This window comes from Calliphora vicina, chromosome 3 (assembly GCF_958450345.1).
Source record: "Calliphora vicina chromosome 3, idCalVici1.1, whole genome shotgun sequence".
In the NCBI taxonomy this organism is placed as follows: domain Eukaryota; kingdom Metazoa; phylum Arthropoda; class Insecta; order Diptera; family Calliphoridae; genus Calliphora; species Calliphora vicina.
The window spans coordinates 14,523,331-14,545,324 of NC_088782.1; the positions used below are offsets into that span (position 1 = coordinate 14,523,331).

The 21,994-nt window shown below is 33.5% G+C and overlaps 3 protein-coding genes across 6 annotated transcripts; 1 reads left to right on the plus strand and 2 right to left on the minus strand.

The window, feature by feature from the left end:
- Positions 1-1,529: 1,529 nt before the first annotated feature.
- TM9SF3 (transmembrane 9 superfamily protein member 3) lies at positions 1,530-5,941 on the minus strand. Its single transcript, XM_065503242.1, has 8 exons — positions 5,491-5,941; positions 5,233-5,428; positions 4,799-5,160; positions 3,517-3,648; positions 3,284-3,450; positions 2,784-3,218; positions 2,483-2,713; positions 1,530-2,407 (listed from the first exon to the last, which is right to left on the minus strand). The coding sequence occupies exons 1-8, from the start codon at positions 5,581-5,583 to the stop codon at positions 2,263-2,265; spliced, it is 1,761 nt and encodes a 586-aa protein (XP_065359314.1). The 5' UTR covers positions 5,584-5,941; the 3' UTR covers positions 1,530-2,262.
- A 1,333-nt stretch (positions 5,942-7,274) lies between these two features.
- vilya lies at positions 7,275-9,564 on the plus strand. The gene is made up of 3 exons (XM_065504159.1): positions 7,275-7,728; positions 7,798-7,955; positions 9,405-9,564. The coding sequence occupies exons 1-3, from the start codon at positions 7,339-7,341 to the stop codon at positions 9,562-9,564; spliced, it is 708 nt and encodes a 235-aa protein (XP_065360231.1). The 5' UTR covers positions 7,275-7,338.
- A 5-nt stretch (positions 9,565-9,569) lies between these two features.
- On the minus strand, positions 9,570-20,243 carry l(3)psg2 (lethal (3) persistent salivary gland 2). Of its 4 annotated transcripts, none has more exons than XM_065505243.1 (5): positions 19,670-20,243; positions 19,034-19,591; positions 18,429-18,963; positions 12,072-17,135; positions 9,570-11,870 (listed from the first exon to the last, which is right to left on the minus strand). In XM_065505243.1, exons 2-5 carry the CDS (start codon positions 19,581-19,583, stop codon positions 10,538-10,540), a joined length of 7,482 nt encoding a protein of 2,493 aa, XP_065361315.1. In that variant the 5' UTR covers positions 19,584-19,591; positions 19,670-20,243; the 3' UTR covers positions 9,570-10,537. The 4 variants fall into 4 exon arrangements, with proteins under 4 accessions (XP_065361315.1, XP_065361317.1, XP_065361316.1 ...); XM_065505245.1 differs by having other exon boundaries at positions 19,034-19,609; XM_065505244.1 differs by having other exon boundaries at positions 19,034-19,614.
- Positions 20,244-21,994: the final 1,751 nt, after the last annotated feature.

Sequence of the window (21,994 nt, forward strand, 5' to 3'; positions counted from 1 at the left end):
TGGTTGGATGTGCAAGCTTTGCGTATTTTGTTTTTTTTTTTGTGTTTTGTTTCTTTTGGCGTTGTTGTTGTTTTTTATACAACTAACCGTTTGTTTGGTTGTGTGTTGGTTTTTTTGACAAAAAAACAACAAAACGTTGTTTGGATGTGCAAGCTTTGCGTATTTTGTTTTTTTTGTGTTTTGTTTCTTTTGGCGTTGTTGTTGTTTTTTATACAACTAAACTTTTGTTTGGTTGTGTGTTGGTTTTTTTGACAAAAAATCAACAAATCGTACCCAGCGGGAAAAAATGATAGGACTTCAGTTTGTAGGCCTTCTAAAAGGCATACTTACACATTCTAAAAGATCCGATACTCATTCCACACTGCCTGCTCTTAGAAGGTGTTCAAGAAGGCCTATGAATCCCCTTCAAATAACAAGTGGTTAAATAAAAATAGTCTACATCAAAAAATAACATACTCTGCATCTCTTTGATTAACTCTCTTTACAAAATTTACAACAATAAATTGCTTGATGTGGCTTCTTATTTATTTTTGTTGTTTTTTAAGTATGTAATCAGAAATTATCATGTTTCAGAAAATTAAACAAACAACTTCATTATAATTCTTATTTTTATTTTAGATCTTCTAATAAGACTTTAAACAGGTCTTCCATGGTAGACGTTCTATAAAACTTGAAAATGCACGACTTTTCATAGGCCGTCCTTTGATGTCTTATTCTAATGCTTTTTTCTCTTTTAGGCACTTTATTAGGCCTTCTCATGTAGCCCTTCAATAAGACTTTGCAGGATTTGCAGTAGTCCTACCTTTCTAGGCATTACATATGACATTCCTCTACAGGCCTTTCATTAGATCAGCAATAACAGGTTTTTGTACAGGCATGAGACCATATAGCAGCCCTGCGAATAGCCCTTCCAAAGTAGACCTTCTAATAGCTCTTTCTAATTAGGCCTTCTAGAAGCCCTTGCAAAGTAGGCCTTCTAGTACCCCTTCCTAAGTAGGCCTTCTCTCAGCCCTCTAACAGCAGCGAGTGTGCAAGGCCTTGGCTCGCAATGACACGCCGTGTAAAATTGAAATGATTTTGCAATGCGGCTAGAAGTCCTTGTGTCTGCAAAAGAAGGCCTTTAGGAAGGCCTCTTTACTGCATCTTTTTCCCGCTGGGGTATGTTTGAATGTACATGCTTTGCGTATTTTGTTTTTCTTTTGGCGTTGTTGTGGTTTTTTATACAATTAAACGTATGTTTGGATGTGTGTTGGTTTCATTGCCTTGCGTATTTTGTTTTTTCTTTTGGTGTTCTGTTTCGTTTGGCGTTGTTGTTGTTTTTTGTGTTCTTGATAAATTTAGGATGCTGTAAGCTGAAAGTGGGCAATGTACATACATACCTATATACTAATTATAAAAAATAATGATGCATCCACAACAAAGGTGAAGGGTATATAAAATTCGGCATAGCCGAATATAGCACTCTTACTTGTTTTAACTAAATTTTCAACTCATCGCTTTTAAAAATAGCATTATCCTAAAATAAAACATTTGATTTAAAATTGTTTACAGCAGAACTGTTTTTGTGTGTGTTGTGTTTTTTTATTTTTAATTAACATTTTGTTTTTACTTTTTATTATTTGGTTTTCTTATTACATTATGGTTTTATGTTCGTTTTTTTACATTATTTTTAATAGAAATAGTTACTACAAGTTCAATTAAAAAGAAGTTACGACAAATTGCTAAAGCCAACAAAAGAACGACGACAAAAACAATGCATGAATGAAAGAAAATAATACTAAAAACCCAAATTTAAACAAACAAAGTTCTGCCAACGAACAACAAAAAAAACTCATAAAATAATTATTATATAATTAATATTACATATTTATAAATAAGTAGTAGTCGAAGAGGAAAAGTAATGAAAATTTTGAATACAAAATTTTCCGGTTAAACTAAATTATTTAAAATATACAAAAAACAAAAGAGAAAATATAATTAAGACTATGCGACATTATTAATTATTGTTTTCTCTGGCGTTACGGATTTCTTAAACTAGTATTAGAAATATTTTTTTTTTTTTTTTTTGTTTTTTCATTTTTATTTTTTGTGTTTTTATGATAAACATTTTGGGAGAAATAGCAAGAGCAGATAATTAAAGTTTTGTAGTCGGCATTTTTATATATAAGACAAATAAAAAATATATATAGCTGGTACGCTTAGAAGAGGAATTGAAATGTGTGTGTGGGTGTGGGAAGGGTTGAAGATGTTGAAGTTAATTATCTAGTCTATTTTAACATTGGAATAGATTTTGCGTACAAAAACACTTGTGCCTATATAACCAACAGTACCGCATATAATACCTAAAGCACCACTAAATAAGGCCATATAACCGAAATAGAAAGCGGTCTGGAATAAACCATACATTCTGCAATAAAACAAAAATACATATTTAAGAAACAAATTATATATGATGCACAACAATAGATTAAAGAAAACTTACTTCGTTTTAAAGAAGAAATAGTAAAATGAATATGCATACACATAGATGGAGGTAGAGGCAGCTGACATAAAACTAGTCCATTGCCATCTATAATCTTCAGCGTTTAATAAGAAATATGTGCAAACAATGGTTACGCACACCGTGACTATGGTTAGAATGGTGAATACCAACAGCATAAAACCATAAACGTAGTAGATTTTATAGGCCCAGAATGAAGTAAAGATGAAATACCTAAATAACATAAAATTGTAAAATAAATTAGTTTTTTTTTTGGTTGGACAGGGGTTTGTTTTTAACTTACATTTCTATGAATATAGAGCCAAAAGGTAAAATACCACCCAATAGTATAATAATGGCTGGTTCCATAAACCACTTCTTTTCCGGTATGGGTCGGGGTACAGCATTGACACGGCAGGGATAATCCGGCTGGCCATCCAAGTTACGCCCCACCACAGTGCCAACCAACGTCAATGGTAGTATAACAAAGAAACATATACAGGTGACAGCTACCATGGTGCCAAATGGTATGGCTCTGGAGGCATGATAACCAATGGCAATGAAATTTATGAAAAACGCTGTGCCACAAACAAACACGGGCACCATAAACGCCGACACCAACATTTGTCTAATCCACATGCGTCCACCCAAACGGGCATAAAGAGAGCCACCAAAATAGCCATTGATGGGAGAAGTAGCAGCATAAACAAAAATAGCAGTAGACAGCATAGAACCACGTCTTGAAAATTCAAATGTAATTTAATAAAATTATAGTTTTAAAAGCAAATTGCAAGTTTAACTCACTCAGTGTATAGTTCTCCAACAATGGCAAAGATAATAACGCAAAATACTACCGATATCAATTGATAGCCAGCACCAATTAAAGCCGAAAATAATAAGGTATGTGGTGGTGAACGGAAAACATCACCATGTACTTGTTTCCAACCATATTCATCGCCCAAATCGCGCTCCTTTTAAAATATAAGTTTTTTTTTGTAGATTTTTCTGTTAAAGATTTAAATGTTTTCTTGACTTACCATATCATCCATTTCCTCATCTTTACTGTAACGAGCATAATCTTTGCGTAATGTACGCATTAAAATCATGGATACTAGACCCACCAAGAATATGACCATCATGAAACTGTTGAAAATACTGAACCAGTGAATCTGTAAAATGAGGAGTTTTAAAAGTAAATTGGAAATAAAACATACAGTTGAATTTTTTTTTTTAATTTTTTACTACAATAAATCAAATGAATATTCTAAATTTCTTGTCGGACCAAAACTTTTATCATTTTTCACGCATACTAGAAGGAATTCTAGGAAATTTGTATCGTCCTAAACAATTTACATTCACCCCTATCGGCAATAACATGTGAAATTTTGTTCCCATGAAATATTCATTTCCCTCGAAGGGAAAATTGCTATCGGGAATATCACGATGAACTTTACATTCACAATAGTTGATTTTGTTCGTAACAGCTGTTTATTGTTTACAAAATTCCATCTAAAAATTTCACAACAAGGGGAATTTTTTCACGTGAACAAAGTTGAACGAAAAAAGGAAAATATTTCACGTGAAATATTGATTCGCGATAGGGGTGATTGTCTTTTATAGAGATCTCGCATTTTTCAAAATCTTCTATAAAAATCTTTTCGCATTCTACAGAACGTTCTATAGAGATCTCTCGCATGATACAAAATCTTCTATTGAGATCTCGTATTCTACAATATCTTATATAGAGATGTTCTCGCATTCTATAAAATCGTCTATAGATTTCTTCTCGCATGCTACAAAATCTTTTCGCGTTCTACAAAATGTTCTAAAGAGATCTTCTCGCATGCTACAAAATCATGTATAGAGATCTAGCATTCTCTACAATTTTCTAGAGATCTTCCCGCATTCTACTAAATATTCTCTCATGCTACAAAATCTTCTCGCATTCTACAAAATCGTTTATGGAGATCCTTTCGCATTCTACAAAATTGTTTATTCTACAAAATGTAATACAGAGATCTCGCATTCTATAAAATCTTCTATAGAGATATTCTCGCATTCAACAAAATCTTCTCGCATTCTACAAAATCGTGTACAGAGATCTTATCGCATTCTTCAAAATCGTCTATGGAGATAGTCTCGCATTGTACATTCTACAAAATGTTCTAGAAAAGTTTTCTCTTACGCTACAAAATTTTCTGGCAAGCTAGAAATGTTTCTGTAAAGATTTCCGCAGACATTTATGGTATGATTCAAAAATTATAGTATGTTGAAAATTCCAGAAACATATCTTCTCTTTTAAATTTATACTAAACTTACCCGATGTTGAAAGAAATTTGGATCCAAATATTTATCAAAACGATCCTTAAATTCCACCACACTTGGCTTCCAATTGACTTCATACGAAAATTTTATTTTCGAACCAGCCACCAATAATTCCTTCTTCTCGGTAGTCAAACTAATGTCCACAATTTGTTGGCCATTACGGCCAATATCGAATTTCTTATGGGTGTAAATATAATATTTGCCATCCTTTTCGTCTTTTTCGCCTACCTTGCCCCAAATGGGCAGGCCATCGATATACATTTGATACCAATATTCATTCATGACGGCATAGGTGAAGGCCTTGACTTTATCCTCCGTCAAGTCAACCATACAAATGACGGTGGTAGCAACTTCACCTAAAACAAACAAAAATAAAATTTTAAATATATTATGTTTTATAAAACATATATAAATATAAAAAAACTTACGATTGAATTCAATTTCATAACCACTGAATTCCAACTCCACACCCTGTAATGCCTCACTAAGGGTTTCATGATAATGTGATATGCTCGATTTGGAGCCACTGCAAAAGGGCAAACTAAAATAGGCATAAGTCTCTTGGCGATTGTGATAAGGACCCACAGTATTCATCCATAATACCACCTCTTCACCATCATTGTACTACAAAAATGATTAAATTTAATTCAACAACAGATTTTTTACTAATCTCTTTTGAAACTCACTTTGTGATTATGTTCATCGCCCAAAACCCGATAACGACTACTACCGGCCATTAACAGCAGAGACACTACATAAAGTTTAGCCGCCAACCCCATAGCGGCTTCGTTGTGTATATTACTGTCGTTTTGTTTATTTTAATGGAAATTATTAATTTTTTATCTTTCTATCTTTTTTTGGTATTTGGATAATAAAGTTCTTCGACGTGGCTTGTTAAGCTGCCGCTGCTATTATTGTTGTAAGAATCTCATTAACAATGTTCTGCTGTATTTTTTTTAATAAACATTTGTTACGTTTCTAGGTTATTTATATTTAATTGCACTCAATGTTTTATTATTTATATAAACAAAATAAAGATGTTTATTTGTTAATAGTTCGGCTTAAAAAACTAATAAGATGAAAAATTCTTAAAAATTTTTGTTGGTTTGTAGAAAAAAATTGATTCGTCTAGTCAATATATTTGTGCTTCTTCTTCTTGTTTTATTTTGACACTTCTACAACAGGGATGGAAAAATTGGTACTATTGTACTTTTTTTTGGTACATTTCGATATGGAAAAGTATAATAGTACACTAGTGACTCATTTTGTGCAATTTTAAAATTATACATCAATTTTGAAAAAAAAATATCAGAGAAAAAAACAATCCTCAATACTCAACGAGTGTGATATATATAAGTCCCTCTTTCCAAACCACAACCATTTTGACATTTTCTTTTGTTAGTTTTCTGTTGCCATATTACTGGAACTGATTTTCTATTACTAGTATCGATAAAATCCACAGATATCCAATCATTCCATTTGCAATAAATCACAAAAAAACTGTTTTAGCTGTGCAAAAATTATACTGCAACTATAAAAGAAAAAAAGTCCCGAAAATTCCCGAAAAAAATTTTATAAACAAATATTCCCAGATCCCATATAATAATTATTAATGTCTATAAATTCGGAATGCAATTAAAAATTACACTGCCTAATTTTAAATAATCGGTTCATAATTTGACATAGCTTCTTCTATATATAAATTTTATACTTTTTGGTTTTTGTATAAATTGTACAATTTTTGGCACAATTATAAAATTTAATTTGCCATCCCTGTTCTACAGTGATGGTAATATTTTTCTTTCAAAAACCCGCCAAAATAATCTGTAAATTTATTTTAATGAAAGCTTGTCAAACCGGTTTTCAAGTTATTCAACAAACCCTTTTTTAAACCGGTTTTTTACAAAAAGATGGTTTTCGAGTTATTCGACAATCCGGAACAAAAACAAAAAAACTACTATTGCAACAACTAGCTACTAGCAATTTTAACAGTTAATCCCACTTCTACTTTTAGAATTGAACATGTTTTTCTATTTCTTCTTTAATAAAAAATAAATTAATGAATCGTATGTCCTCAAATCATTTAAATTGAATGTTTAAAAGATTGAAAGATATTTGTTTTAATAAAAATATAATTTAAACTTAATTTATACCTCAATTCTTAAAAACCGGTTATTCGAACCGGAAAAGGCGGTAATCAAAACCAGAAATATAACGGTAATCAATAAATAAATTGTTAACATTGTAAGTAAAAGTGAGAGCATTTTATTGAATTAACAGAAAATACATACATACATAATTTAAATAAATTTTAATTTAATACAATAAATTTGTAAACTAAATTTCAGGTGTCAGCTGTTTATAGATGCGTTTTCAATTAAGTACGAGTATAAATTAAGATTTCACACGTTATCATTAATCTTTAAATACAAATACAGATTGTGTTTAGAAATAAATTAATCCATAAAACTGTGAGAGCAATACAATAGTTTAATAGTTAATAGTTTTTTTTTTAGTATATTCAATTACAAACTATGGCCCAACAACAACAGAAACCATCTACCTCAAATTCTAACGAATCAACGAAAACCTCCAGTCCTCCCTATACACATTGGATCCATTGTAATCGTTGCTATGAGCAGTACATAAACAAAGCTCGGCAATTTTATTTGCTCGCCTGTAATCATGTATGCTGTCATGAATGCATACAAAATATCAGCGAAACTACGGTTAATGGTCCACAAATTTATAAATGTCCCATGTGTGGTAGATCAACACGGGCATGCAAATTGGGCAACGATATGCCGGCACACCTCAAGGAACTTTTTCATCCAGAACCCTCTTTGGATGGTTTGAACACATATCGCATAATGATGTTTCAAGAGAAACATCGCCATCGTTTTATGGATCATCTAGACAGAGAGGTGAGTGAGTGTTTATTAATTTTTCAAAAGCAATAATTAACAATTGAATGTTAATTGTTTGTGGTTTAGTATTCTGCTATACGGGAACGTAAAAAGGAGGCGATCAGAATCAAAGAACAGGCGAAAAAACATTATCAAGAACTGGGAGAACTGAAGACAGAACGTAAGGAATTAGAAAAGCGAGTAATTGCCATAAATCATCAGCGCAAGGAATTGGAAGAAAAAAGGTATGGTTGCAGTCATGTTCTGTAAATCGAGTGATTTTAAAAACATAACCGTTACTCTTATACAGTTTAGATAACTGCGTAATTTCGTAATTCGATTTACATTCAAATTTTTCTTTGTAATTCGAATATGTTTTCTTCCAAAAGAATATAAGATTTGCGGTAGCCAGATTTTTAATTGATATTGTTAGATTTGCAGTTTTTTGTCTGACTAAATATGTACACTGTGATGCAAAAGTGAGTCAATCTTTAAAAAGATTGTCAATAGGTTTCCGGTGCATTTTAGATTTTTAAAACTGTGTTTAGGGTAGAACTAAATATTCAACACAGACAAATGAATTGAATGAAATTTGAGTCAATTCAAATGAATTTGGTAAAAATTATTTGCAATTCATTTCCAATTCAAATGAATTGCAATTTGAATTTGTAGAATGAATTGCAATTCGTTTCTAAAATTGTCAAAGTGAATTGTAATTCATTGCCAGTTCATTTGAATTGATTTTGAATTCAATTCATTTTACAGATTCATTTGAATTGAAAACGAATTGCAACTCATTTTTACAAATTGGAAATGAATTGAAATTCATTTCTGCCTAATTCGTTTGATTTGATTTAAATTTCATTCAATTATTTTTTGTTGTGAAAAGGATTAATTCAAAATTTAGCTCTGCCTCACAATAAGTATTAAATTTTAATTAAAATTTAAAAATTTTTATAATACAAAAAATATTGAAAAATACAGTGAATTCAATTTCACTCTATTAAAATAAAACTTTCTATTGAATTGATTTTTTTTTTTTGAAAATAACAATTTTGAAATTCTAAACATACAGGCCTGTCACAGAATTTCCGATCGAAAGTGGAATTAATTCCGCATTTTGTTTCTTCAGAAAAAGTAAAACGAAAATTTCTTTCGGAATGAAACCACTTTCAGTTTTCAAAGTGGAATTGATATTTATTTGTTTTTCTACAAATTTTAATCAATTTCTGTACCAAAAACTTCAGTTTTGTTTTAATATTAAAAACGTTGTCAAATTAAAATCAGAAATATGAAATTATTAAATATTTTTTTGAATTTATAAGTTACACGGAATCTAAAGAACCTAAAACGAAATCGATCGGAATAAAAACTATGGAATTGAAACCATTCCGAACAAAATGTGTGACAGGCCTGAAAATGTAAAAATTTTAAAATTCTTTGAAACGCCAATTTTTGAAAAGTGCCTGAAACTACAAACTTCACCTCTCCATGCATTGTACATTTTTTTAAATTCGAAATTCCATGAAATAGAAAATTTTTAAATTTTTATAAAACTGAAAATTTTAAATTTTAATATTTCAAATTCAGTGTTTTAAAATTAATATACTTTAAATTGTCTGTTATATTTAAAACTTGTAAACATTACTAAATAATCATCCATGCTTTTTTTAACAATATCGCCCCCCATTTAGAAAATTGAGACCAAGTCAAAAACGATCAAACTCATCCGATTCCACCAGTCATTCGTCAGGATCTAAAACGTTACTAGCTCCGCCAGCTAAAAACTTCAATAATAGTGAAGGCATAACATCATTCACCCATCATACCAGCAATCATTCATTTATGTTATAGAAACATTTATTATTGTGTTTTATTTTTAGTACTTTTTTGTTTTTATTACTTTGATTTTAATGAAATTAATTATTTTTTGTTTTTTCTTTAAAAGTTCATATTTTTTTTCTTTTAAAACTACTTAAAACTTTTTTAAAGTGTTTATAATAAGTATGTAATTTTGTTTTTATTTATCTATATAGAGATATTGAATTAACATACATACATACCAAATATGAAATAAAAATAATAATTAAATAAATTTTACATAGTTAGAACTACGAGCTAAATTTAAATTCAATGAACACTTACAAAATTGTATTTTTCAAGTTTTACGTGGTTTTGTTTTACAGTAAGTAATAAATTAAATTATTAAATAAAATAAAAATAAACTAAATTTCAATTTGTTTAGGAAAAATTAACAAAAAAACTAGAAAACAATTCAATTAATTACTTTTAACAAAGAATAATTGCTTCGTTTGTGTAGACGAAAAAAATATTCGATATTTGAATACAGTTGTTTTTTTTTTTTTGTGAGCAGAGAAGGGGTGACTGACAGGGTGGGGAGAAATAATACTAAAAAAATTACACCAATTTCAGTTATTGTCACAAAGCTTGCCGAATCCTAGTAGAACCTTAAATAATTTTAGGAAATTTTGTTTTGCTAAATAAATCCTTAAAGAAGTATGAAAAGTTCTATAAAATAATGGCGAGTTTTAAAAATGTATTTGATAAAAAGTGTCGCTTCAACTAAAAAATAGAAATTATAATTCAGGATTATTATTATTAAAATAGCGTAAGATAGAAAGTAAAATATATACTACGAAATAATTACGAAAATATTTAAATACAAAAAGAGTTTGGTTTGGGTTTGTTACGTCTCTTATACACTTTGCAGCTGTGTGTGTACGACGAAATCAAATTCATGTTATGGACTTTAAAGATAGCATTTACGACGCTTATTAGTTTGGTTGGTTGGTTGTTTAATTTTAATTCAATTAACAGTCTTTTTTACATTATAGGGCGCTATCATGGCCTGGGGACTAGCAGCAACCACACTACTGCCAATAGGCGGGGGCAGAGGAGGCGGATGTTTATGCTGATTATGATGATGTGCCTGATGTTGCTGTGGATGCAGGTGCGCATGCGCATGTGGGTGAGGATGAAGTGGATGAGGATGATGGTGGTGGTGCTGATGTTGCTGCTGATGGTGATGAAGCATATGATCCTTGTCCTTCGCGTGAGTATTCGCCGGTATGGGAGGTGGCGGATGCATGGTGTGAGTTGAAGCTGGCCCCATAAAGAAGCCTGGATTCATGGGACGTTGACCGTAGCCATGGTAGCCAGGTGGCGGTTGTGGCATTGCTGCATAAGGTGAGCCGCCTCCCACCGAACTATATTTGGCTTCTGGTGGCATGCCCGGTGGCATTAAATTTGGTGGTGGCATACTGTATTGGGGATGTCGCATGCCTGGCGGCAAATTAACCATATTTGGTGGTGGGGTTTGCATTTGTGGCGGTACTGCGGTAGCTCTTGTCAAGGGCGACGGCGGTAGGCGCATGAAGTTGTTGATGCGCATAGGCCCAAAACTTACAGGAGATGGAGGATGACGTATGACAGGTCCATGCAAAGGAGACATTTGCGGCGATGTCTGTGTGGGTGTAAAGTGCATACCACTCGGTTTGTTCATTGTCATTATGGGTGATTGTTGTGAATTTGGACTTTCTCGTTTGTGTTCACCCATTTTGGGCGAATTTAGGGCGTTCTCATTTCTTCCCACACGATTCAAAGCCGCCAAAGTAGTTAATTCTTTTTTAGTAGCGGCTGATACACTGGTCATATTAAGATTCGGTGAACGATTTGCCGCAGCATTCGCTGAACTACACGGGCCTGTATTTCCTGTTGCCGTTGAGGGCGGCCCAGCTCCTGGCACACATTTGGGATTTAGTAGACGTGGTGGTATGGGTTTTTCCAACTGTGAGACATACATTGAATGCACTACCGAATCGAAATGGAAATAAACCAAAGGTACTGGAGTTGGTGGCCTTAAATAGATGGGCTGTTGAAGAGTTGCTGTCGGCATGGTTGTGGGCGGTGGCGGTGGTGGTAATTTTTCCAAAGCTGCATCTATTTTTGGCTTTCGTAGTTTCTGTTTCGATTTCTCTTCGCCCAATTCTCGAGCGGCCGGCACATCAATGCCGCGCTTTTTACGCAGACGCAATACTTTTCTTCGAATTTTGTATTCAATTAGTTTGCGATCTTCATCATCACTGTCGCGGCTTGGATAAATGCCATCTTCAAAATAAACCTTTTTCTTTTCAGAATTGCTGTAATAAAGAATGAACAAAGAAAAAGTTAAAACAAAAAATGAAACTTATGCAGTTAATGTTAAAAATAAAGCAGTTTCATGAATTGCTTCATAAATAATTCGAATCTTTATAGAATTTTTAATTTTTAACTGAATATTTTATAAAATAAAAATTTTCTATTTAAATTTGATGCATTAAAAAATAGCGTGATCAACTTACTCAGGTTTCTCGGTTGCATCCGATCGTTTTAAAATGCTTCTCGTCACATTTTCACCACCACGATTTAGCCGCATTACGGCTGACTTAACATGACGGTTATTGACTTCATCTTTCCACGAGATAGATGAAATTTTATCAATATGACTTTTAATGGTTTCGGCCAAAATGGGTGAAGTTTTTGTTTTGTGGCTTAATTGAGGAGATTGCGCCGTTTCCACATTTGAGGGTACAATTTCCAAAACATTTCCCTTTTGTACAGCCACCGAAAGTGGAGCTTTGGGCAGCTCTTTGAGCACTGGATTGCTGGGTTGGTGTACCATATTAAAATCATTATAATAGAAGTTGTTCGGTGGCAGTGGGGACGAAGGTCCGGCTACACCACTATTTATGGTGGGTATATTTGAATATGCAGGAGAATGCGGCTGTTGATGGAGATGATGCGGTAAATTAGGTGGATGTGAGTGTGGAGCGTGTTGCAGGGCATGTGTGTTAGGCGGTGCTAATAAATGATGGGCGTCGTGTGCTGACGGCATCAATGGTACATAGGGATTTGGATAATAACCCATATTATTAGACGAATCCGGCATGGGTTGCGGTGGTATAGACATATACGCCGCTCCACCATATTGAGCATAGTTTGTGTAACCTTCATAACCAGCAGGCGGCGTATCTCTACCACCTGGTGCGTTGAGGACAATATTTATGCGTGCGTCCAGTGATATGCGATTCGGTGAAACATTGTAGTAATATGATGAGGCTTGTTGTGATACACCGGCCGCCAAGGAGTCTGGTGCATAGTACTGGGGATGTGGTGACATGGATGAGTGCCTTTCAAAGCTGCTATCACGTCTGTATCTATGATCGTCATATCTGTGCGAGGGTGGAGAATCAGGAGATCTTGGGGATCTGGGTGAGCGTGGTGATAAGGGCGATTGTGGTGATCGGGGCGAACGTGGAGATCTAGGCGATCTTGGCCTTCGAGGTGAAGGTGGAGATCGTGAACGTCTTGTTGGGGAGCTGGGAGAGTCGATTGGTGACAAACTGCGACGCATGGGTGGTGAGGGTGGTTTAAATGGCAGCGGTGATCTCGAATATGGATCTGGACTGTAGGAACGTCTTCTAGGAGGCGGAGTTCTGGGAGATCTTGGTCTGGTTTGTGGTGATCTGGGCGATCTTGAACGTGAACCCCGATGGCGCACAAACTTTTTGTAATGAGGTTGCAAATCCTGTGGTTGCCCACGTTTTCTGCGAAATGGACTGCCCTCTTTGCCACGCCTATTGCCAAATTGGCGCAAAGGACTGCGAGAACGCGATCTCCTATTTGCAACACGAAACCTACCGCCAGGAGCTCCTCTTCGTGGCGGGGTGCCATGACGTATACCACCCATACCTCCTCTCCGAGGAGGACTTATCGACAATGATCTACCTCGACCTCTACGCTGAGGACTAAATCGGTTCCGCGAAGCAGATCTGCGATTTCGCTCTCTGTAATTGCTGGGCGATCTTTGTCTCTCACGACTACCTGCATAGACCGGGGAACGCCTATGACGATGAGTATCTCTGGATCTAGATTCCTTGGACTCTTTAGTTTCCATCATTGGCTTAACAATGGCTACCTCTTTAGCTGGTTTTACCAGCTTTTCAGTGAAATCAAATTCATCTTTATCCTCTACAGTTTTCTTTTCCGTTTCCTCTGTTTGAGAGATATTAAATATGGCTGGTTTGGAGGGTAATTTCATGGGAGATATGGTCAGCTTAATGGCTTCACGATTAGCATCAAATATTTTATTGGGTTCTTCAGGTAATGGCGGTGGTGGTGGTGGTAGTAGGCCATATTCATTAGCTGGCAAAGCGGGTACAAATTCAGTTGTGACTGTTGTGGCAGATATTACTGCTGGCTTTTCAGCCACTGCTGTATTCTTGGCGTATTTCTGCAGTATGATTTTCTTTTCTTGCAAGAATAACATCTCCATTTTATGCAGTTCCTCACTGATTTCATCATTTGAATCATAGTTGGCCCTCATCATTTGAATTCGGGATAAGTTCGCCTCCAAATTCTTGAGTTTTTTGAAATCTTTAGCTACATCTGATTTGGGAGTGGCTTTGCTATGAGAAACTGGCGTGGGAGGTGTTTGTGCTATAAGTAAACTCTTGTGCAAGGGTGTAGGAGAAGGTGTTCGCGGCTCTCTTTCGACTATGGGGGATTTAACAGTAATATTTTCAGTATCGCTTGATTTTTTATCCTGAATTGAGGAATTGTTGGGTTCTATGACTTCCTCGAGTTTAATTTTTTTGACAGTCGGTTTATTGGATACTTTGAATTTATCTCCATCATTGCTGTCCTCTGAAGACGAATCTGATGAAGATGAGCTTGAAGAGTTGGATGAAGAATTTGACTCTGATGATGACGACGAAGAGGAGGAGGTTGTGGATGAGGTGGAAGTAGATGATGTTGATAAGGGGTCCTCACTTTGATTTTGTGTTTCATTTACATTATCGCTGGAAATATCAGCTTTCTCCGGAGCATCATCTTCGATCACTGCAGCTGGTTCTTTATTATTAGAATTCATATTGACTCCTGAAGCCTCAACACTTTTTATAAATTGATCATACAATTCCTGCATGCCAAACAGTTCAGGTTTTTTGGTCTCTTGGCTGTCTTTGTTTTGTTTAACGTTTTCTTGTTGTCGTTCCTTGGCTTCCAGTGCCGCTGGTAACTTTTTCAGCAAAACTAAAGGAGGTGTAAGCGGCATTGCTTCCACATCTTTCTGCAGATCTTCTGTTGCTTCTTTTTCGCTGTGCTTTTTCAACAACTCTTTAGGTGGACTGGGGTTAACAAAACGTGTTACAAACGAATCTTCCTCAGTAATGTCGGGAGATGATTTTCGTGGGGTTGACAAATCATTGGGCATATTTGAATTCATATCGAGATCCACATCCTCATCGTTTTCCCAATTATCCATATAATCATCTGTATCAGGACTATCTTCTTTATCACTGGGTGATTTCAGGTTTTTAAATGAATCGTTGGTCTCCTCATCATCGCCCATTATGAAATCGTCTTCATTGCCTTCTTCGGGGAATAAAAATTCAGTTTGCGTAAATGAAAGAGGTCTCTTCTTGGCAGCTGTCTTAACGGGCGACTTGGATTTCTTGCTCTCTTTCGATAGGGGCTTTTCTTGAACTTTATCCTGGCTTTTAATTAACTTAGGTGGAGGTGTGCTTGATTTCAAATTCATTGTGGGTACTTTATCAATCGGTTTTAATTTAGTTGCAGTGTCTTTTTCTTTGTCACTTTTACACTTTGGTGAAGACGAACGTTTACGTTTTTGTTTCAATTCCGGGGTTTTTTCTCTTTTTCTATCTTTGCGTTCCTTTTCCTTCGCATTTAGTGAATCTAAAGATTCTTTGATGTCTCGTTCACCAGATTTTGAACGATTGAGTATGGTTGAGGTTGAACTGCTGCCACTTATACGTCGTTTTGAGGAGATTTTGCTGGAACTGTAGCCGGAACTATCGCCTCGTTTACGGTCCTTAGAGAGACGTCGCTTCATAGAAAAATCACGTTCACGACTTTTGGTACGTGTACGACGCCGGGAGTCAATTTTACCAAAGAATCTATCACGTGATATGGATCTTTTAAAGGGATTACGATAGGTTGAGGAAACTTCTTTGCGCGACTTATCTTTATCTTTATTATCATAATCCTTTTCCTTGTCCTTATCATAGCTTTTAGGTTTTTTGTCATCTTTCTTATCTTTCTCTCGATCTTTAGAGGAAGTTCTAGTTGTATCCATAAGTTTGGCATCCTTTTCCTCTCTTTGTTTAGAAGAATCTCTTCGTTTTTCTTTTTCTTTGACGACCTCTAGGGGTTTTTTGCTCGATTCTTTATCTTTATATACCTTTTTTTCCTTTGCAGTTGAGCTATCATCTTTATGTATTATAGCTATTGCTTTTGAACTTTCTTCTTCAACTGTTTTTTGTTCAGTGGCTTTGTTCAATTCCCTTTCAGGTGTTAATTTTTCCTTTGTACTTTGATGTTTTTGAGTTTTCTTCATTAAAAGTTCTTTGGCCGCTTCAATAGCCTCCAATTTGATGTCGTCTTGTTGTAATAATTTATCTATACGTTTTTGTATCTCTAAAGCATTTTGTAAAGAGGAAGATTTTAGAAGTTTAGCATCATTTAAGGGCGGCAAAGGGGGAGTTACACTACCAGTCAGTTCAACAGCGGATTCTTTTTCATTGTGTTTTACCGCCAATGCAGAAGAAGCTGAATGCCGAGGTGGTGATTCAGCAAATATATCAAATCCTTCATCAACTTCATTTTTATTTCCGGATTGAGTTTCTTTATTATTCTCTGTTAGTTTCTCTATTTCCTGCTCTACCGGTTCAATTTTGATTATTATAGGTTTGACTTTAAGTGTAAAATCTTCGAATTTCAATTCAGTAGTTTCAACTTTTTCTCTTTTAATATTTTCCACTTTATTACGTATCTCTGCTTCAGTGGGCATTTTTTCAACTTCATCTTTTTGTTGCTGCTGATCGTTGTTATCATCTTCTTCATGCTCATCTGGGGGATTTTCATTTGTCGTCTCCGTATCTTCAGAAGAATGTTCTTGTTGTTGCGTTGGTGTTGATCTGTTCGATGATCCATAGGATTTACGTATTTTTTCAATTTTTCTTCTGCTCGATTTATTTGATTTTTTCTTATGTTTTATTGCCGTCACTGACGACGATGACAACGATGTTCTGGACCTTTTCGATTTCCTATTCTTAGCATCTTTTTCTTTGTGATTTTTAGATTTTTTCTTTTCTTTCGAGAGAGATTTGTGCTTTTTGTCTTTCTTACGTATTTGTTCATGTTGCTGATGTTTATGATGATCATCTGGCTTTTGCTCATTGCCAGCATCTGCCTCAGCAGGAATGTCATCATCCCAGTTTTCTTCTGAGGGGTCTCTATTTAAATTATGTGGCTGTTTTATATCTGCTTGAATGCCATGGAATTTGTTGTGTTCTTTATTAAGTTTAAATGCATACGATAATGATGGTTTACACTTTGTCCATCTGTTGGGAGTAAAAGGAATAAAATTGATTTTGTTTAAGAATATGAAGAGGTATATTTTGAAGATTTTATTAAAGAAAAAAATTTTATGGCAATTTGTTTAAAAAATATTTTGAAAAAATTTTATAAATAAAAAATTTATTAAAGAACCCCTTTTTTAAAATTATGTGTTTGTAAAAAAAAAATTATTTTGAAAAAATTTTATAATTAAAAAAATAAATTAAAGAAATTTTTTTTTTAATTTATTTATGAAAATAAAATTAAAAAAATTTTTTTTTTGTTAAATTAATAATTCAGGGTCAAAATTTTTCCCGATTTTGACCAATCAATTTTCTTTGGCCTTATATACGGCGTTGCAAAGGTCTTTGAAATATCTAATATTGGATATCCATATTGTCTATATTAATGATTTAGAGATAGTTTCGCAGTTAAACGTAGCTTAACACGCTATTGTATTAAACCTGAAACATATTTAGCTGGGATTTAATCAATGATTGTCGCATCAATTGATTTGGAACAATTCACAACTTTAAGAAGAATATGTGCAGTGAAAAAATAGCATAAAGTTTAACAGATTTTCACAGACTTAAATGGCTAGGAAATAGATTTCTGGATGAACTTGGTAATGTTGCTGGCTGCAAACTAAGCAACATACTAGGTTTCATTAAGGGAATAGGGTGGCTATTTAAGGGACGTTCTACGGCAGGTCCAAATCCGTAAAAAGACAAATCTTTCCTTTCTTTCTTATTCTTTTTATCAGACGGAATTTTGGACTTCTTTTTTGCTTATTCTAATGCTATCATCTTTATCTTTATCTATCTATATCGAAGGGAATCACAATGGACCTCAAGGTCTCTGGGTGGAAGTACACTTAGTGTACACCCTTCTAAACCTAACCTAACCTAACAGATTTTGGTAAAACAATGTTTGTTTTGAGCTGCCCATAACTTTCAAAGAAATTATAAAGGAAATCTATAATTAATTCTTATTAGAATTTGATAAACATTTTCAAAAATTAAAATTCGAGTTGGGAAAATGCTTATCTGTCTATAATTGGGATTAGCTATAGGTTATTGTATTCAAACAAGAATTTCTATAGCAAAAAATCGTATAAAAATAGTCTTATATTCAACAACATTTCTTATTTTTGTACAAATACAACTCAGATTTGCGAATAATTTCCGAAATTGACAAATACTAACTAAAACCCGCAAATCTGACTAATGCTGGATTATAAATAAACTATTTTTGTGGACAATAAACGAATTAAAAAAATTAAATAAATATGTACTCACTGTAAATCCGAAGTTGGTGGCAGTATAGGTGAATGGCCGCGATTTGGTGGCGGTGTATGATGATGACGTTGCTGAAGACCATGGGGCACATTAAATTTAAGTGGGCCAACCGCACTGTTGGGAATGCCCGAAAAAAATGGCGGTCGAAAACCTTGGAACGGCATACGACCGCCACGCATACCACCACGACCACGCGGTATAAAACCACCACGTCCATGGGAAAAATCTGGACGGGGACCACGCATAAAAGGATTCATAGGACGAAAACCACCCATAAATGCATCGGGTAATAGATGAGGCGGCGGCAAATGTGGCGGATAACGGGCCGGTTGCATTGATGGTATTGCTATAGCTGAATTTAATATGCTACCATGTTTTTCTGCAGTAACATTATCCTCCCCATCTTCACCAGAAGAACATAAACCCTCGCTGTCTTCCGACTCGTTGGCATTTTTCACTTTACGCTTCTTTCTTTGAGCCTTATCTTCATTATCCTCCTCACAGCTATTTAAGGCCTTATCAGCTGCCTTCTTGGCTATTCATACAAAAATAAGTACATAACTCATTTTTTAAATTTCTAAATATTTCTTCCAAAAAACACCTACCCTTTTTTAATTTCTTTAGTTTTTTACGCTCCTCCTTATCCTGACGTTTGCGCTCCATTTCCAAATCAGCTTCTCCCGATTGTCTACGTTTTTCAGCTTCTAATTTACGTTTTTCCACTTCCTCTTTGCGCCGTTTAGCATCTAATTCTAAAATTGCACGTACTTTCTCCTCACAAGCTTCCGCCTCCAATTGTGATACAGTTTTTAAAGCTTTGGCTAATGATTCCTTGGCCAATTGCTTGGCCGGAGGATCTGGTCTCTCCTGGGCCAAACGTGAAGGTGTTAATTCCTTAACCGTAGCCGGACTAGAACCAGGCGGTGGTGTCTTCACCTCACCCGGTTCTAAACTGCTGTCGCCACCTTGCATATCGTCTAGAAAACCAAATGTCAATTTAGCTACACCCTCCTCAGACACTTTGATATCGTTTTTGCCGTTATTACCCCCGACAACCTCCAAATCGACGGCACTGCTGCTGCTAATGTTGGCGTCGGCCACCTCTTCATTCTCTACAAAAACGCTGTCGAAATCTTTTGTGCCCGATTCCGTCATGTAGTTTTCTTTATATTAATAAATTTCTTATCTTAATCATTTAGTTATTAATACTAAAAACAAAAATTCATAGTTTTTCAACTTACACAATTCACTATTTTATCATTATTTATATGTATTTTGGTTTCTTTTTTTCAGTTCATTCAATGCTTAGAGTTCCACTACACACATTTAGTAATAGTTATAGCTTATTTATCATCATTGTGATCATCATCATCATCTTCACCTCAATATGTATATAAATTTTCCAAGTGCACAATACAATATTGTGTGTAGTTGTGTGTCTCGAGTGTGGTTACAAAAAAAAAAATTAATCAATTATGTAGCAGAGTAGACCGTGCACGAGTTGGAGAAATTTTCATTAGCAATTTTAAGTGCTTAAATCACAGTTTTGTGTTACAATTTCATAATATTATTGCAATAAAGTTCTTATATTTCATTTTTCTATAAATTAAATATTATTTAACAAGTTTTTAAGGGGTGATATTATGATTTGAAAACTTATCAAAATTAATCGCGTCTAAAAAATTTCTGCTACTATTAATGATTCTTCTTCTTTTTCTCGTGCATGTACAAAAAGCAACAACAACTGGAAGAAATCAAATGTCATTCGGTATATATACAAAAGCTAAATATTATGAAATTAAAGTTATTGCCTACTTTTAAGCATAAAATAAAAATATTTTCATTGAGTATATATACAAAAGCTGAATATGAAGTAATAAAATGTGTAGCATAACTTATGAGGGTAAATTTTGTCAATTAGAATTTTATTTTGTATTCACCTCTATATCATTTTTTCATAGCAAAAAATTCACATTATTTTTTTCCATATAAAAAATCGATTGTTTCTATATCGATAATTTTGGTAAAATAGAACTTATAAAATTAAAAATCTTATTGGTTTTCATAAACAAATTCTAGTTTATTATTTAAGATTTTTATTTTATTGGAGATTTTTTTTTTAATTCGTTTAACCCAGTGTACATATTTAATTATTTTTTTTATTTTTTTATACATATTTTTTTCATTAATAATTAATTCAAATGTTTGTCAAAAATTTTAATAGCGTAATTTGAATACATATGTATGTGTGAATGAATGTACAATGTAATTAAACAAAATTATAATAAAAGCTTTTTAATTTGTATCGATATTTTTATTATGTTTTTGTAATTTATTTTACTTTCCGAGTGCATGAACCAATTAAACAGTTTTATTAACAAAAATTAATTTCAAACAATATTTTGGAGATTGTAATAAGTTCAAATTTCCATTACATTTATGTATTTCAAAATCGTAAAAAAAAATCTTATTTTAACTTCATGTTTTGACAAAATAAGCCAATATAAAAATTGTTTACTTCTACTCAAACGTTCAAAAGAATTATTTCTTAATTAAATTCATTACGAATTAATTCATAGGCTTAATTTCATTAGTTCATCAAACGTATTGAATTCATTATTCATCCTTATTGTATCATTTAAGTTTTTTTAATATTAATCCATTTGAAAAATACTTAACCAAATTTATTGAATGATTAATTCTTTCTTTAATTCAAATCTATTACAAATAGCCTTTATACAATTTTTAAGAAATTATACGTTCATTTAATTTGGATTAATCCGTATGACAGTCCATCTACGAACAGTAGGTACAGGGATTCTAGGGATTGTTCTATTATAATTAGTGTTTTTATTTCCGCACTTTTTCATTTCCGGGAAATCGGGATTAATTTTGAAATTTCCCTGGATTCCGGGAATTCCCGCCTAGAACAAATTATTAAATTTTAAGAATTGTAGACTTCGTTAAAAAGCCTAAAATGTCTTTTAAAATGTAATTGAATACAAATAAAAAAATCCAATTAAAATTTAATGTAATGAAATAAACTGACTAGATTTCTAATTTTGATTATAAAAAACCAGTCAGCATTCTTCTACCTTCGTTAGATTCCAATTAATTCTGTTAATTCGCAATAAAATAAATATTTTTTTTTATCAATTTTGAATTGCTCATTAAATCAAAAATTAAGTAAAGATGTTAATTAAAACTTGAAGAAAACTCAATAATATTAAACAAAATTCAATTCCAAATTCAATTTTAATCTTTGTGAAAAAGAAAAATACTATAATAATTCCACATTCGATCAGAATAGAATTCTGTGACAGCCCTGAACATTCACGAGTTTTTGGAATAATTTGAATAATGAATTTGTTATTGGTCTATTTGGGTTAAATTTTTTTTGTTGTATGAAACTTCTGCATTTGTTTTGGAGCTTTAAGAATCTGTTAGAGAAAGTCAAGTTTCAAAAACATCACATAAAACTATGGAAAATATTTCCCGGGAATTCTCGCACAATTTCGGAAATTTTGCGGAATTCCCGGGATTCCCGGGAGTTCTCGTCCCGGGAA